Below are 17889 nucleotides of genomic sequence, written 5' to 3' on the forward strand. Positions count from 1 at the left end.
TCTAGAGTACTGTGTACATTATTGGTCTCCTTATTTAAAGAAGGATGTAAATTCATTAGAAGTGAAAGTTTAGTAGACTAACACCTGGAATGGGCATGTCTCTTGTGAGGAAAAGCTGGACAAATCAGGTTTGTATCCACTGGAGTTCAGGAGAGTGAGAGTCCTAAGGGTACTTGACAGGGTGGATGTGGAAAGCATGTTTCCTCTCGTGGGAGAATCTAGAACTAAAATGTAAGTAGCTGCCCAATAAGATAGGGATGAGGAAAAATATTTTCTCTCAGAATTTTGACTAAGTTTGGAACTCTCTTCCTCAAAAGCTGGTGGAGGAAAAGGCTCTGAGTATTTTTAAGGCAGAGGTATGGACTCTTGATAGGCAAGGGGGTGAACCGTTATCAGGATAGGCAGGAATGTGGAGTTGAGGTTAAAATCAGATCAGTGATCCCTGTGGCCACACTAGTCTGAAAACACCTGATTTTGTCTGTTCTCGGCAGCTAAGCAGTCTCAGGCTTGGTTAGCACTTGGATGGGAGACTGCCTGGGAATACCAGGCGCAGTAAGCTTTTTTTTGTGTGGCACAGTGGTTAGTGCTGTTGTCTCACAGCACCAGGGACCCGGATTTGATTCCAGCCTTGGGTGACAATGTGGAGTTTGCACGTTCTCCCTGTGTCTGCATGGATTTCCTCCAGGTGCTCCAGTTTCCTTCCACAGTCCAAAGATGTGCAGGTTAGGTGGATTGGCCATGCTAAATTGCCCCTTAGTGTCCAAAGATATGTACGTTAGGGGAATTAGCAGGGTAAATACATGGGGTAACGGGGATAGGGTGAGGGTGCGGGGCTGGATAGGATGCTCTGTTGGAGAGTTGGTGCAGATATGTTGGGCTGAATGGCCTCTTCTGCACCGCAAAGCTTCTATGATCTTATTGAATGACTCCTGCTCCAAATTCATATTATGGTAAGGAACGGGTTGGCCGTCCAATTATGCACACGGCCGGGTCCCTGGAGCTGGAGAGCTCTCCAGCACTGACACTTTGACAGCCCTACTGGTTAAGGTGGGAGCAGCAGATTACTGACGGAGAGAGAGAGAGCGAGAGAGTGTGTACCTCAAGGTGCCCTCCGAAAAAAAGATCAGTTTTTTTCAATTTAAAATGATCACAGCTGCCTGAGCATGATCATTGGGAGATAATCCATCCACAGGATGGCCAGGGCCACAACTGTGAGTGCCAACTGTGACTGTTACGGTTATGGGAATGAGCCCCCGCAGGATTAATCACACCCCCTATAACCCCCTTGTCAATCTTTTATGATGTCAGCCCGCCGTTGTTGCCTGGAAAGGTCTTGGGCCGATTTCTCTTTCCAAGACTGCCACGGGCAGTCGATGCAACCCTGATATGGCATTTCCAAAAATGGGTCCGTGTTGGCACCATGGCATCATGATCATGATGCAGTCCAACTCCAATCCCGGCCCGGACTTGCTTCTCGAATCCAGCCCCACAAGTCAGAATTGTGTGGATGGATGGAGATATTGGGCCGATTCTCCCACCCTGCTGCATTAATTTTTTAGTGCAGCGGGCCAATAGAATCGCACGTCGGCCGATTCGCGGGATTCCCACGAGCGTTCGTTCCGCGCTTGCATCTCCTAGGCCGGGATTTGGTGTCTGCACGGTGCCAGAAATCGGCTCGGAGGCCCGGCTCGCACTGAATTCTCAGCTCCCCACTTTTGGGGAACTCACGGCCTGACCCCGCTGGACTGAAGAGGGGGCAATCGGGGCCCCCAGGGGGGTCGGCCGGTGTGGGGGGAGGAGATGATGCCTCCTGGGCATGGGCACCCTGGCACTGCCCAAAGGGCAAAGTGCCCATGTCCAAGGGGGCATGTTGGCATTGTCCACTGGGCATCAGGCAGTGCCAAGGGGGCGGAGCCTATTGGGGTGGGGCCTGGTGGGAGCAGAGCCTAGCGGCGATTGGGGGGGTTCCACTGTCACTCTGCATTGGGATCCCATTGGGGCTGGAGGGAGGCCAGCATTTGGGGCAGGCTGGGGAGTGAGGGTCTGCCAGGGGAGGGGAGGGGAGGGTCTGCATACGTGGGGGGGGGGGGCGATCGAGACTGCTGGGGAGGGGGGGTGCTCCGGGACGGAGGGGGTAAGGGCTGGCCCGGGAATTGTTGGGGGGCCCCTCAGCGGGGATCCAGCAAACCAGAGGCTGGCAGATCAGGGCCACTGCACATGCACAGAGGCCCACAGGTTTCAGCCTCCCAGGTGGGAATAGGCCTCGCCCCCTGAAATTTAATCATATTCACGCTGGTGGCCACTGCATTGCACAGAGTGTGGGAGATTCTGGTCTGAACTCCCACTGAAAAAAACAGCGTGAATTACTCCAGTTTTCCCATGAATTTGCCACAGAGAATGTTTTTGGGAGAATTGCCCCCATCATTCGGAAACTATTCACCTAGCCAATTACCCTTGTACTGTACATCTTAGAGAGCTCAGGTATGCAGAGATTTGTTGCTAAAGTTCTATGTTGATATGGGTGATACAGTGGTTAGCACTGCTGCCTCATTGCACCAGGGACCGTGTTGATTCCGGCCTCGGGTGACTGTCTGTGTGGGGTCTGCCCAATCTCCCATGTCTATGTGGGTTTCCTCTGGGTGCTCCAGTTTCCTCCCATAGTCCAAAGATGTGCAGATTAGGTGGATTGGCCATGCTAAATTGCCCCTTAGTGTCAGGGTAAATTAACAGGGTAAATACGTGGGGTTATGGGGATAGGGTCTGGGTGGAATTGTCGTTGCAGGCTCAGTGGGCTTTCTGCTCTGTAGGATTCTATTCTATGTTCACTTATTATAGCATAAACTGCTCATAACAGAGTTATTTCTTGGATGACAGCAGCCTTGGAGCATGCCTGAAAAGCAGCTCTGTGTGAATGTCTCTGCTGTGCTCGCTGGATCTGTGCAAATTGAAAGGGCACGTCAGGGGACAGTAGAATGGGAGGCCAGCAGGGTGGAGAGTGAGATATTCTGAATAGTCAGGTGGCGTTGCCAGATTGAAGACACCTGTAGAGGTGTCTTGTCAATTTGGGAAATTCTAACAAAACAACAAACAGGAGTTGCAGTCTGTCTGACCACTCATTCTAAATGAAGCAATGAAACGGGCATATGTTGGCATGTTTGGTATGAACACAGTAAGAGTTTTAACAACACCAGGTTAAAGTCCAACAGGTTAATTTGGTAGCAAATACCATAAAGTCCAACATAAACCTGTTGGACTTTAACCTGGTGTTGTTAAAACTCTTACTGTGTTCACCCCAGTCCAACGCCGGCATCTCCACATCATGTTTGGTATGAACAGAGAGCTGATTTATCTCTTCTACAGTGGAGCTGTGTTAATTGTTTCTTGTATGCTGTTACCACACTGGGAGGAGAAGCTAATATCCCGAAATAAGTCACCATTGGTATCAAGTGTGGGAAGAGCAAGTCATTCAATTGGCGTGAGAGACATCAAAAACGTTGATGTTTTAAAAGCAGCATTGCTTCACTAATGATGATGTGTGAGAGGGTAATCTCTGGCAATGATGATTGCATACGGAGGGGGAATTGGCTGTTTGTGATTGTCTGTCACTTTGTGTTGTGGCTTTCAATGTATTGAGTTTTAATTTTTGCCAGGCGGGAAATCTGCAAACTCATTTGAGGCGCCACTCTGGTGAGAAGCCATACATCTGTGAGATCTGTGGCAAAAGGTAATGGCAGCAACATTTTTATTTTAACATCTTGGTAAAATTTAAAGTTTATTTATTAGTGTCACAAGCAGGCTTACATTATGCAATGCAGTCACTGTGAAAATCCCCCAGTCACCACACTCTGGCGCCTGTTCAGATACACTGAGGGAGAATTTAGCATGACCAATTCACCTAAACAGCACGTCTTTCAGACTGCGGGAGGAAACCGGAGCACCCGGAGGAAACCCACACAGACACGGGGAGAACGTGCAGACTTCGCACAGACAGTAACCCAACCTGCGAATCAAACCCAGATCCCTGTTGCTATGAGGCAGCAGTGGTAGTTATTTACTGCTGTGTAAATTGCTAATAGCAGCATGAGACACGACGTGAGACCTGATATGATCAGTTGCTCTGGTCATGTGATATTAATGGACACATTGGTCTGGATTTTCCTCAGGTGTTGGGAATTTACGACAGGACCATTTCTGGGATCCAATCCCTTGGGGTCAGGGATGTGCCCCTCATTTTATGGAAGGCCTTTGCCATCCAGTTTGTGATGATGGGCGGTTTTCACAAGTGGGAGTGCAGTACATTGCGGCCCACTAAAATGGAGTTCAGAGACTCCCACACTGAGACTAGTGTGATCACTGCTGACAATTGGACTGATAGATCAACAGGGAGGAATTGCAGTCCCCATCAGTGGCAGTAGAGCAAGTGAAAAGAATATGGCTATTGGAGGCATCCATTTCCACAGTTTCAATCTGCAATGACAAGGCTGCAAGATGGGCATTCAGCAGCCGTGTCATTAGCGCCGGCGAGCTCTTCAACAGCCTCAAAAGTAACGAGGTTGTCACCTCTCGCTGCGGAGCTGCCTCCTCCTCACCTGTCGGGGAGGCCCATGCGCTGCTTGCAAAATTTAAAGTGTGCCCAAAATTAAGGACTAATTATCCTTTTAAGTGCCTTAATTAGCTACCCACCTCTGCCATACATTCAGTTCACTGTGTCTCTGGACTCTGGCAAATCGGCAGATTGCCAAAACCTGAGGAAAACCTGAAGGGTTGTGTTAGTTTAGGAGGGTTTAGAGATAAAAGTTTGGTGGACAATGACTGGAGAAGCAGCGTCCTGAGTTTGGTAGAGGCGGGAATACATGGGTGGATATTTTTCAAAGTTTGATAAGCAATAGGACCATGTTTTATTGTAATGTGGTGCGTGCCACATTATTTTGAAACATGATTGTCACATCATGCAGAGTATCAGTGGAAAGGAAAACCAACCATTACATTTTCGATCTTTATATGACATCCAAAAGTATTATTTCTATGCTACGGGTGGAAGTTTGATGATCAGATTATCATTCAAAAGAATGCACAGCTACGATGAATGTCTAGTAATTTTACAGTCAGGTGTCGGATATTTGCATGGGATTTTTTGGCGGGTGGAAGAGAGTTTCTAGCATAGGAGAGTGTACGTTATTTTGAAAGTTGTAATGGTTCTTTTTAAAAAAAGAAAGTGAGTTCCTTATGTCTAAAGTCTTGTCCTTCATTTCAGGTTTGCTGCCTCTGGTGATGTACAACGCCATATTGTCATTCACACAGGCCAGAAACCTCATCTGTGTGACATTTGTGGTCGAGGTTTGTAGATGAAATATTTGATTTCTGTTCACCTGTAAACTGATAATGTATAAATTTTGACCTTTTACATTAAGATGGATGGCAAGGATGGGTTCAATCTGAGTTCATTATTCCAACTTAAAAGCTTCTGTAATGTTGATGAAATTGCACCATCAACATGATGCATTTTCCTTTATACCATTTAACATATTGCAACTTACATTATGTTATCTTACAACTATCTTACAACATACAATTCATAATAATCATCCCTCATTGTCCAAGGAAATTCAAAATGCCATCTCAATAACATGCTGAATTCTATGTCCAGCTTATGATGTGAAATATTACTTTTGTGGTGTTTCAAAAAGTTTTCTTCTTACAAAATTATAATCCAAAGTTGTGTCTGCAAAAGGAATTTTTTTTTGCTGTTCACATGCAGGCTCAGTATTTTAAGTCTGTTCAGGTTTCAGCTTTTCGGACATTGTCCTCAATGTTTGTAGTTTCTTCATTACTTAAATCCAAAAAGAAGATCCCAGTCAAAAGCCATAGTTAAATCATTTTTTCCTCCTTAAGCTGTAGGCATATCTTCATTTTTAAGTTCAATTTCCCAATTTAAACATTGTACATTTTCCTTTTTGAAATGACCAGTTCAAAATGGCTTCTGTTTCTGCCAAAAACTCAATCCTTCATTACTCAAAACCCTCCTTAGCCTCTTTACACATTTTAGTCATTGCTTTTTTATGTTCAAGAAGAAAAGTTTGATATTCTTTTTCGGTAGGATCTTTAAATAATTTGTAATCCTTCAAGTTTTTTCTGATTCCTTTCCGGACAAATTTTATTTGATTATTTTTGAGCAATATCACTGGCTCCTGCATTTTGGGCGTTGTTAACCTTTCAGGGTCACTTTAAGGTCTCAGTCCTTTCTGTGAAGAATTTTGATTTGGAAACTCTGCAGGCATTTTTGTACAGTAAGAAGTCTCTCAACACCAGGTTAAAGTCCAACAGGTTTATTTGGTAGCAAATACCATAAGCTTTCGGAGCTTGCTGCTCCTTCGTCAGATGGAGTGGTCTCAGTTCTCCAACAGTGCACAGACACACAAATCAAGTTACAGAATACTAATTAGAATGCAAATCTCTACAGCCAGCCAGGTCTTAAAAGGTATAGATAATGTGGTTGGAGGGAACATTAAACACAGGTTAAAGAGATGCGTATTGTCTCCAGACAGAACAGCTGGTGAGATTATGCAAGACCAGGGGCAAGCTGTGGGGGTTACTGATAATGTGACATAAATCCAACACCCCGGTTTAGGCCGTCCTAATGTGTGCGGAACTTGGCTATCAGTTTCTGCTCAGCGACTCTGCGCTGTCGTGTGTCGTGAAGGCCCCCTTGGATGTTGGTGCGTCAACACCAAATTCATCAGCCGCACTCACAAGACAGCACCGAACATCACCCAAGCACAACGCAACGCTATCCACGCTCTCAAGACCAACCGCAACATTGTCATCAAACCAGCAGACAAAGGAGGGGCCATCGTCATACTGAACAGAACGGATTACTGCAAAGAAGTGTACCGACAACTGAACAACGAGGAACACTACAGACAGTTACCCACAGATCCAACCAAAGAACACACCCGTCAACTCAACACTCTGATCAAAACCTTTGATCCGGACCTTCAGAGCACCCTCCGTGCTCTCATCCCACGTACTCCACGCATTGGAGATCTCTACTGCCTCCCAAAAATACACAAGGCGAACACACCCGGCCGTCCCATCGTTTCAGGAAATGGAACCCTGTGCGGGAACCTCTCCAGCTATGTCGAGGGCATCTTGAAACCCATTGTACAAAGAACCCCCAGCTTTTGTCGCGACACTACAGACTTCCTACAGAAACTCAACACACATGGAGCAGTTGAACCAGGAGCACTCCTCGTCACAATGGATGTCTCGGCACTCTACACCAGCATCCCCCACGATGATGGCATTGCTGCAACGGCTTCAGTACTCAATGCCGTCAACTGCCAGTTTCCAGATGCAATTTTACAACTCATCCGCTTCATCCTGGACCACAATATCTTCACCTTCAACAACCAGTTCTTCATCCAGACACACGGAACAGCCATGGGGACAAAATCCGCACCTCAATATGCCAACATCTTCATGCACAGGTTCGAACAAGACTTCTTCACCGCACAGGACCTTCAACCGATGCTATACACTAGATACATCGATGACATTTTCTTCCTTTGGAGTCATGGTGAGCAATCACTGAAACAACTCTATGATGACATCAACAAGTTCCATCCCACCATCAGACTCACCATGGACTACTCTCCGGAATTGGTTGCATTCTTGGACACACGCATCTCCATTAAGGACGGTCGCCTCAGCACCTCACTATACCACAAGCCCACGGATAACCTCATGATGCTCCACTTCTCCAGCTTCCACCCTAAACACATAAAAGAAGCCATCCCCTACGGACAAGCCCTCCGAATACACAGGATCTGCTCGGATGAGGAGGATCGCAACAGACACCTCCAGACGCTGAAAGATGCCCTCATAAGAACAGGATATGGCGCTCGACTCATCGATCAACAGTTCCGACGCACCACAGCGAAAAACAGCACCGACCTCCTCAGAAGACAAACACGGGACACGGTGGACAGAGTACCCTTCGTCGTCCAGTACTTCCCCGGAGCGGAGAAGCTACGGCATCTCCTCCGGAGCCTTCAACATGTCATTGATGAAGACGAACATCTCGCCAAGGCCATCCCCACACCCCCACTTCTTGCCTTCAAACAACCACGCAACCTCAAACAGACCATTGTCCGCAGCAAACTACCCAGCCTTCAGGAGAACAGTGACCATGACACCACACAACCCTGCCACAGCAACCTCTGCAAGACGTGCCGGATCATCGACACGGATGCCATCATCTCACGTGAGAACACCATCTACCAGGTACACGGTACATACTCTTGCAACTCGGCCAACGTTGTCTACCTGATACGCTGCAGGAAAGGATGTCCCGAGGCATGGTACATTGGGGAAACCATGCAGACGCTACGACAACGGATGAATGAACACCGCTCGACAATCACCAGGCAAGACTGTTCTCTTCCTGTGGGGGAGCACTTCAGCAGTCACGGGCATTCAGCCTTGGATCTTCAGGTAAGCGTTCTCCAAGGCGGCCTTCATGACACACGACAGCGCAGAGTCGCTGAGCAGAAACTGATAGCCAAGTTCCGCACACATGAGGACGGCCTAAACCGGGATGTTGGATTTATGTCACATTATCAGTAACCCCCACAGCTTGCCCCTGGTCTTGCATAATCTCACCAGCTGTTCTGTCTGGAGACAATACGCATCTCTTTAACCTGTGTTTAATGTTCCCTCCAACCACATTATCTGTACCTTTTAAGACCTGGCTGGCTGTAGAGATTTGCATTCTAATTAGTATTCTGTAACTTGATTTCTGTGTCTGTGCACTGTTGGAGAACTGAGACCACTCCATCTGACGAAGGAGCAGCAAGCTCCGAAAGCTTATGGTATTTGCTACCAAATAAACCTGTTGGACTTTAACCTGGTGTTGTGAGACTTCTTACTGTGCTTACCCCAGTCCAACACCGGCATCTCCACATCATGGCATCTTTGTAGCCACTCTATTGCCCATTATTGTGGATACATCAGTATTTCTACTTGAATCAGTTTCTTGCTCAACTAGATCACAAATAGGTGAAGACTGTTTGCTCACAGTGACCATTCCTGAACTATGGCATACTATCCCATATTGTGAGAAAACAACACTGCCTGATTATCATTCCTCAATATAAAACCCACATAGTTGAGAAACAATACCAACAATAACAGATTTCTTTACCAGAACTCAATTTCTATTCACTCTACACACTTGCCATCAATACCCTTTACCAATACATTCTTCTTCAGCAAACTTTCCGAAGGAAGGTCTCAATCTTCTGCTGACAAACTGAACCCATATCCCTAAAGGTAACAATCTTTCCAACTTCTTCCTTGGACAAAAATGGCGTGACTTCCCCAAATACAAATCCTTTATAATCTGTCACGTCTCTGCACATCCATTGTAAAAACATTAGAAGCAATCAGTTACTCACAAGTTTTACTCTTTGCAGCTTTCTTTGGACAAACTCCAGTCACTTTTACCACTGTTACTGGTTCACCTTTTAATTGTCAACAATTTGCCTTTAAATGTCTGATTTTATGATGGTGAGAACATATCAGTCTCTTCAACTCATCCCTATCTTCTACATTATCCTTTTCACCACCTTCAGGAGTATCTGCTCTTTTGTTTTTAAACAAGTGTTTAACACCTAGTTCTTAACTAGATATTCACAACATAATATATATTTGGTCCATTATTATGTGTATAAGATTTTAATGTGTGTCACTTAAAAAAGCAATGGGAAAGCAAATCTGTTGAAGAGTATCCTCAGTTTGTGTCTTTGAGCATATCTTTATCATCGCGTCTTTTTCTTTTTGTCGCTTTTCAAGTCTCAGTTTTGTACCTGTGCAGCTGCTGGTTGGGCAGTAGTGTGAATTGATATTCAGTTGAAATGTGCTCTTGCGTGTCTATTTCTAATAATCTTTTCCTATCTGTTTGCCAATTTGTTATGAATAGACTCTTTTGTTCTGAAGTCGCTTGTCCCTGGAAACCAGGCTGGGACTCTTATAATTCAATTGACTTTTGATCCTACAAATCAACAAGATTTTGAAAATTGATCTTTAGAACTGGGTTACAACTCCAGTTGCAGCAGTGAAAGGTCAAGGGCCTTCACGTGCCCAGATTTCAATTGGCACTTATTTTCAATAAACTACCAAACGTGTTGAGCGGGACTTTTCCGGCCTGCTGCGCTGGTCAAGTAGAGTAGCTGGGCGGGAAATATGAGCAAGAAATCCGGTTCACGTCCAATTTCTTGTCTTTCCCGATCTTGCCAGCCCCTTTCTGCCGGCAAAATCAACTTCACATCTGGGAAGGACACGAGGCTAAATATTTGCATGTCATTAGCGAACATGCACAATCGTCCTGGCTCACTTACTTTTCCAATCTTTCACAGATATTCCCCACCAACAGGGACCAGATATGATGGCCTTGCCAGTGGAACCAGAGGCCATTGAAGCCCTCCCCAGGTGATCGGGGGCAGGGTTGTGCAGTGCCCTGTGGGCATTGCCAGCCTGCCACCACTCCATTGCCAAGGTGGTGAGGCCTGATAAGGGTGTGGCCAGAGAGGGTGGGGAAGGGGTGAGGTCTGACAGAAGCAGATGCTGACGTAGATGGGGAGGGATTGGGTAACTCTGCATTGGGGGGTAGGGACAATGTTCATGCGGGGGGGGGGGGGGGGGGGGTGTTGATGATGTCTATGAGGGGGAGTGACAGATCTCTCAGTAGGGAGAGTGCTCAGCCGCTGGCTTCTCGGTGAGCTGAGCCTCTAGCCGCTGCTGCGCCCCCCCCCCCCCCCCCCACCGCCTTCCTCCCCCATGGCAAGAATTACAATGTGGCCTCCGTATTGCACAAAGTGCTGTACATTACCACCAATTACCTTGCTGGAAAAAGGGTAAGGAAACTTCCCGTTACACTTAGAATTTTTCTGAGCAAACTCCATCCATTATTTAGAAAGCCTGGAATCAGGCTGATGAATTCAGTGGATTTTTGTTCCTCTCTTTTTCTGCTCACCTTTTCTTATGGTTCCACACACAGTGGGAGAATGTTCTATAACTCAGTACAAACAGCAGCTTCAACCTGTCGGCCAACAATTGTGTGAAGCACAAAAGTGGCCTGAGTGGCGTTTCTGATTTTTAAAAAATTCTTCCACGGTTCACACGCCTGGCCTCTCTCTTCCTTCCATCCCGACTACTGCAAACAGAAATCACTTTCGAGGAAGATCACCAATGTAAATCTGTTCCCTCAGCACAGCATATTGATGCATCATGCAGACAACGTCATACCCTCACTGTGAGGGGAAAAAGAAGAACATGTCTCCATGCTCGGGAGTATTTTCAAAAGGACTTTAGAAAAGCATAATTACTTAAACTGTGGAAAAAGTAAATCCTGCAATTTTGATCTATAATTTGTCTTGTGTCAGAAATTTGGGGCGGCATGGTGACAGTGGTTAGCACTGCTGTCTCACAGCACCAGGGACCCTGGGTTTAATTCCCGACTTGGGTCACTGTCTGTATGGCGTTTGCACGTTCTCCCCGTGTCTGCGTGGGTTTCCTCCAGGTGCTCCGGTTTCCTCCCACAGTCCAAGGATGTGCAGGTTAGGCAGATTGGCCATGATAAATTGACCCTTAGTGCCAGGGGGATTAGCAGGGTAAATATGTGGGGTTGCAGGAATAGGGCCTGGGTGGGATTGTGGTCAGTGCAGACTTAATGGGCCAAATGGCCTCTTTCTGCACTCTAGGGATTTTATGATTCTATAATGCTGGTGATGATGGGATAATTGACTAAGAGTGACCCTCGATCAATATTTCAGCTGATTGACAATTTTTCCTATTACATATTGATACTATATTGACATGCTAGCAACGGCACCATTTGTTACTAATAAACTAATCAAAGTCTGTGAATATATGTGTTGCACTATATAGCAGTGTGATTTTTAAAAAAAAATTAACATGTTAAAATTTTGTTTAGGTTTCAGTAACTTCAGTAATTTAAAGGAACACAAAAAGACACACAGTGCAGATAAACTGTTTACTTGTGACCAGTGTGGAAAGTCCTTTAACATGCAGAGGAAGCTTGTCAAACACAGAATACGTCATACAGGAGAGCGACCATATAATTGTTTAACATGTGGTAGGTTCGTTGTCAAAACATCTAGAAATGTTTGCGCACTGAAACATTTCCTCTGTTTAAAATATTTACAGGTTTACTGATGGCTTAGCAAGTTTTATCAGACAGTAACTGAACCACAGAAATCAGGTTTGAACTCTGTGGTGTCCCTCTTGTCACAACAAGTATTAAGCAGGATAAATGAGAGCACTGTGTGTATATTGTGAATGGACAGAGATGGGGATGTCTTAATGTACTGCATAATTAGATTGTGATGTGATATTCAGAGGAGTTTCCAGAACTTAAAACAGTGATTTTCTGTCTTGATGAGTTTGTGAAAGGTATGGGCCGGAATTTTCCCATCCCACCCACCACGGGAATTGTCGCGGGCGGGGACGGACCATGCAAAGGTCCGTTGACCTCAGGCGGGAATTTCTGGCCTTGGGGCAAGTGCGGCCTGAAAATCCTGCCCATGGAAATTTTAGTTCAGAAATACAAATATAGACTCTCAGCGCCAAAATCATGAACTTAATTACAAACATTAAAGAGGTGATTTTGACAAAAAACTTCTAAGTGCCAAATGAGCGTGAAAACAGAAGAGAATTGCGTCCATTTTCAGGGCGAGCTCCTCACCACCCCCCCCCCCCCACCCCTCTCTCTCTCTCTCTCTCTCTCCCCCCCCCCCCCCCCCCCACCATCTCCCCATGCAAAGTACAAAATAACAAAGTGTTTATTTTCTTTCTAATCCCTTTCTTTTAAAGCCATTGGCTCATGCTGAGATGTAGTTCTGTAGATGTTAAAGGTCCTTTAGTACTTCAGACAAGTGGGTGTTCTTTCTGATATCTGCAGTAGTGTGAATCAGTAGGTTCCCATTGAATCATCCATCCATAAATATATACATCCACACCCATAGGTAAACACACACACTTTCAGAAAGAGTCCATTGAAATTTTTGTGAACCCTCCATCTCTAGACCAGGAGTTCTCAAACTTATTTATGGTGCCTTAATGCTGCCTCAAATAGGATGAGCGATTAAGCCTTGGACCTTCTGAAACTGTGTGAGTTAGCAGTATACTTGGTGATACACTTGTTCAGTAAGCGATTGAACGCCAATGTTTCACTGTTAATATGAGCAGTGTCTCTTTAATCCCATTAATTAATGTATAAACATATCAATAGAGCCCTTAGACATATTTTTTTGTACATTTTTTGCTGATTTTTAAAAAATCAGTAAAATCCAATTTCTTTCACATGAAAGCTCTGCAATTAGAGGAGGAAAATCAACGTTAATGGTCTCAGTCATTGTTAACTAATTAAAATCACTCATCAACACAAGTATCTCAATTTAAAACAGGCTGTAATTGAATAGGTTTCATTAACATTATCTGAAATACAATATAATCAGGAATAGAAATGCTCAAAGCACTTAGTATCAATGGCATGAGCAAAAACAGCTATTTTCAAAAGCATATCGTCTTTGTACAAGTGGTAATTTTGATTAGATAACCAGTGAAAGATGCTTATTGAATGTCATTTTCTTTTTATTTATGATTTAGTGGTAGATCCAATCGGGATTACATTTCTGTCATGTTAATGTGAAATTCAGTGAGCAGTGGCAGTTTTAGAAACCGTTTTCCTTTATGTTAAGTCACATGAACAACATATACTTGCCCAATATCCTAATGACCTTCATTTAACTTGCAGGGAAACGATTTGCGGGTTCTGGTGACTTGCGTCGCCACGTCCGGACGCACACTGGTGAAAGGCCTTATAATTGTGAGACATGTGGCAAGTGTTTCACGCGTTCTGCTGTCCTACACCGACACAAACGAATGCACTGCAGGTACAATGGGGATCACGAAGTAAGAAATGAGGAGATTGACAGCTCTGAGGAAAGTTACCGTCAGCCTGTCGAGGAGCAAAGGTCAGCAGACTGTGAGCCCCTCAGCCAGGCTATGCAAGTTGCACTGTTGCCTGTCTCTCCATTGGACAAGCTTCATGGGGATCCGGAACAGCCTTCTGTTAGGGTGACTGAGACATCAGCAACTATGCACGAAAATTCTCACTCTGAATACAATTCTTTGGTTCAACAACAAGCGGATGATCATCAAAACAAGTTGGTGATGAGTTCTGCAAAAACCCACAAGCCTCAAACTTCCCATCATCCCCATACTCCCACGGCTGACAGTAGTCCAAGATCTGAAGAGTCCCTGCCATCCCAGAACTCCTCAACTGTGCGACCATCAGTGACGAGTCTGGACATTCACATCAACGTGCCCTTTGGAAATCACACACCTAGTGTTTCATATAGAACTAATGAAGGACCATTCCTCTCTAGCCTGACGCTGTGGGGACTAGCTATGAAAACATTACAGAACGATAACGAATTAGATCAGTGACATTATTTTGATTCAACTAATATAATTGACAATTAGAATGCACTTCAATTTTATTTTTGGCACAATTGCTGACACGAGGGAGAAAAAAAGTCTTGTGAAATGTATTTTTATAAGTTTTAATAAATGAAACCTTAGTTATTTACCAGAATCTAATTGGTGAGACCTGTACAATATGTGGTGATGCAACAAACAAGAAACAAAATTAACGAAGTCTTTGAGAGCAAAATGTCTCAGCATCTTGTTTCAATGTTAAAAAGCAAATTAATTGCAAAGATTTGATAAGACTTTTACTAGCCACTGACTCTCCAGCCCTGCCTGATGCTTTGATTCCTTACAATCCCCAGTAAGTTAAGGTAAGCTTTGCAACTGGACAAGTCGGGTATTGTAAAAAATACATAAGTGGGAGGCGATGGCCTAGTGTTATTATCGCTAAACTATTAATCCAGAAACTCAGATAAAGTTCTGGGGACCTGGGTTCGATTCCAGCCACTGTTGGTGGTGGAATTTGAATTCAATTTAAAAAGTCTGAAATTAAGGGTGAGATTTTATGGCCTCGCTTGCCCCAAAACCGTAAAATCCCACCTGAGGTCAACGGACCTTTCCATGTTCCGCCTCTCGCCCGCTCCAATTCCTGTGGTGGGCAGGGCAGTAAAATTCCAGCCTAAGAATCTACTGACGACCATGAAACCAATGACGATTGTTGCAAAAACCCAATTGGTTCATTGATGTTCTTTAGAGAAGGAAATCTGCCGTTTTAGCTGGTCTGGCCTACATGTGACTCCAGATCCACAGTAATGTGGTTGACTCTCAACAGGCCTGTGAAATGGCCTAGCAAGCTACTCAGTTCAGTGGCAACTAGGGATGTGCAGTAAATGCTGACAAGCCAGTGACACCCATGTCCCCCAAATGATTTTAGAAAAGTTTTCCCTTGCTGTATCAATAACACCAGCTCCATTAGGATCAGCTGAAATGTATAAAATAAATATTGCACAAAACCTGGTCCTAATCTGTAAAGGCTTTCAGAGCTAATAGTCTAGTGATAGTACCACTTTGTTAATGTTAAGTAATGAGAGCTACACAATGTCAAAACCTTTTTATAATTTGCAGGTTCAAGTACATGAATTTGTGTACATATTCTGCACACACACAAATGAAAAAGAAAAAACAAAGAAAATTACAGCACAGCAACAGGCCCTTCGACTCTCCAAGCCTGCACCGACCATGCTGCCTGACTGAACTAAAACCCCCCACCCTTTGGGGACCATATCCCTCTATTCCCATCCTATTCATGTATTTGTCAAGACGCCCCTTAAAAGTCACTATCTTATCTGCTTCCATTACCTCCCCTGGCAGCGAGTTCCAGGCACCCACCATCCACTGTGTCAAAAAACTTGCCTCGTACATCTTCTTTAAACCTTGCCCCTCGCACATTAAACCTATGCCCCCTGGTAATTGACTCCTTCACCCTGGGAAAACACTTCTGACTATCCAATCTTGTAGACCCTCTCCCTATCCAATGTTTTAATGGTTATTTATTAGTGTCACAAGTAGGCTTACACTAACACTGCACTGAAGTTACTGTGAAAATCCCTTAGTCACCACACTGTGGTGCCTGTTCGGGTACACTGAGGGAGAATTTAGCATGACCAATGCACCTAACCAGCGCGTCTTTTGGACTGTGGGAGGAAACTGGAGCACCCGGAGGAAATCCACACAGACATGGGGAGAACATACAGACTCCGCACAGACAGTGACCCGAACCTGGGTCCCTGGCGCTGTGAGGCAGCAGTGCTAACCACTGTGCCACCATTCCGCCCATTGTGTCCCACTCTAGACTTGCTATATTTGTGGATGGCAAATCCCAAAAATAGCATCTTTAATCATCTCAAAATGGTTAATGCTATCTTAAGAAAAAAAAACTCCTTTAAGATCAGGCTGGATAAGGATGCTGAATAAGAAGATAAGTACTTTAAGCAGCAGACCTTGTATTCTTCCAGAGGTGTAAATTATACAGCCTGAACAATTGCATACAATTCAACAGAAATTCTACTGAAGATGGTCAGACGGCCTTTCGAAAACAATGTTGCATTTTGTCCATCACAGCTCAAAAAAAGATTGACTAGTTTTAGAAAAATTACGGAAAATCTACAGGACTGATCAATATGAGGAAATATAGAGAAACCTAAGCTTTACAATCCAGAAAGAAGATCATTCAAACAGAACCTCCTGCAATTAGTAATATATTAAATGATATTATTAGATTTCTCAAGGTTTGCCTCTCTTTTATTTACATCTATCACGCCTGAATTCTCTCTCTCTCACTCACAATGTGGAGATGCCGGCGTTGGACTGGGGTAAACACAGTAAGAAGTTTAACAACACCAGGTTAAAGTCCAACAGGTTTATTTGGTAGCAAAAGCCACACATGCTTTCGGAGCTCCAAGCCCCTTCTTCAGGTGAGTGGGAATTCTGTTCACAAACAGAAATCTGTCTCTCTCACTCACACACATACTTTTACTCTACTGTCTCTGGATTTTCACTCTTTCTGCAAGCCTGTTTTTCCATTTACCTCCTCTGACTTCTCAGTTTCCTGTTACGTTCCTGTATTCATTCTGCGTACTTCCCTCTCAGAATGTACCTGAAAGGACAGGCAAATAAGAGCACACCCATGAGAGTGTAGGAGTGTGTGTCTCGGGGGATGGGGAGGACATGCAGGCTTGGATAGTGCGGAGGAGAATTGTAGACTGGCCAGTGGACTTCCCGTGAGCTACTCAGAGCCAGAAAACATTGCAATGTATCCAGATGAAAAAAAGAAAGTGGGCTTGTGTGGGAGTTCCTGGGGACTGAGGAGGGAAATGGAATGTGGGACGAGGCTGGGAGGAATGTGGATAATGATCCAGAGCTTTACAGCTAGAATGGGGATGAAGCGGAGCAGGATCTGAGGCCCAACAATGTATGAAAGGTAATGTTCCAGCTAACTATTCCATAATTCTATTCCTTTGGTCAGTTAGTTTTGTGATCGCTGCAGTTCACATAATTCAGGATGTACTTTATTCCTTCAAGCACAAATTGATTGTGATTCATTGTTCATTATTGTTTTCAGATGAAAATGTAATAATTAGCTGTGAAATGATACTGCTAATATATCATAAACAATAGAAAATATTTAGTTGGCAAATACAATAGTGTGCTCCTCAAAACAAGTGAGGGAATCGTGATGAGAGTTAAGCTGTGCCCAGGTTACATGTTAAATCTTGTGATGCCTGCTCATTGACACAATAGCAACATGCAGTCAAGTACTAATCATGCTGTGAAATGGCTGCACGCCTCTATGTGCTCCATTTGTACCAGGCTCGCATT

The 17889-nt window shown here is 44.6% G+C and overlaps 2 protein-coding genes across 8 annotated transcripts in view; one reads left to right on the forward strand and one right to left on the reverse strand.

Moving 5' to 3' along the window:
• Positions 1-15261, forward strand: part of zbtb49 (zinc finger and BTB domain containing 49) — a 33894-nt gene extending 18633 nt beyond the window's left edge. For 5 of the 7 annotated variants that reach the window (XM_078213145.1, XM_078213154.1, XM_078213163.1 and 2 more), the window contains 4 exons: positions 3651-3724; positions 5255-5337; positions 11993-12154; positions 13835-15261. In XM_078213145.1, coding sequence (XP_078069271.1) covers positions 3651-3724; positions 5255-5337; positions 11993-12154; positions 13835-14529 — 1014 coding nt within the window. In that variant the 3' untranslated portion in view covers positions 14530-15261. The remainder of the gene's footprint in view (positions 1-3650; positions 3725-5254; positions 5338-11992; positions 12155-13834) is intronic. The other 2 variants (XM_078213200.1, XM_078213192.1) reach the window with 2 other exon arrangements.
• The window catches only part of lyar (Ly1 antibody reactive homolog (mouse)), a 355306-nt gene that overhangs the window by 36804 nt on the left and 300613 nt on the right, over positions 1-17889 (reverse strand). The gene's annotated exons all lie outside the window — the stretch shown is intronic.

The sequence above is a fragment of the Mustelus asterias genome, chromosome 1, assembly GCF_964213995.1.
Source record: "Mustelus asterias chromosome 1, sMusAst1.hap1.1, whole genome shotgun sequence".
NCBI lineage: Eukaryota > Metazoa > Chordata > Chondrichthyes > Carcharhiniformes > Triakidae > Mustelus > Mustelus asterias.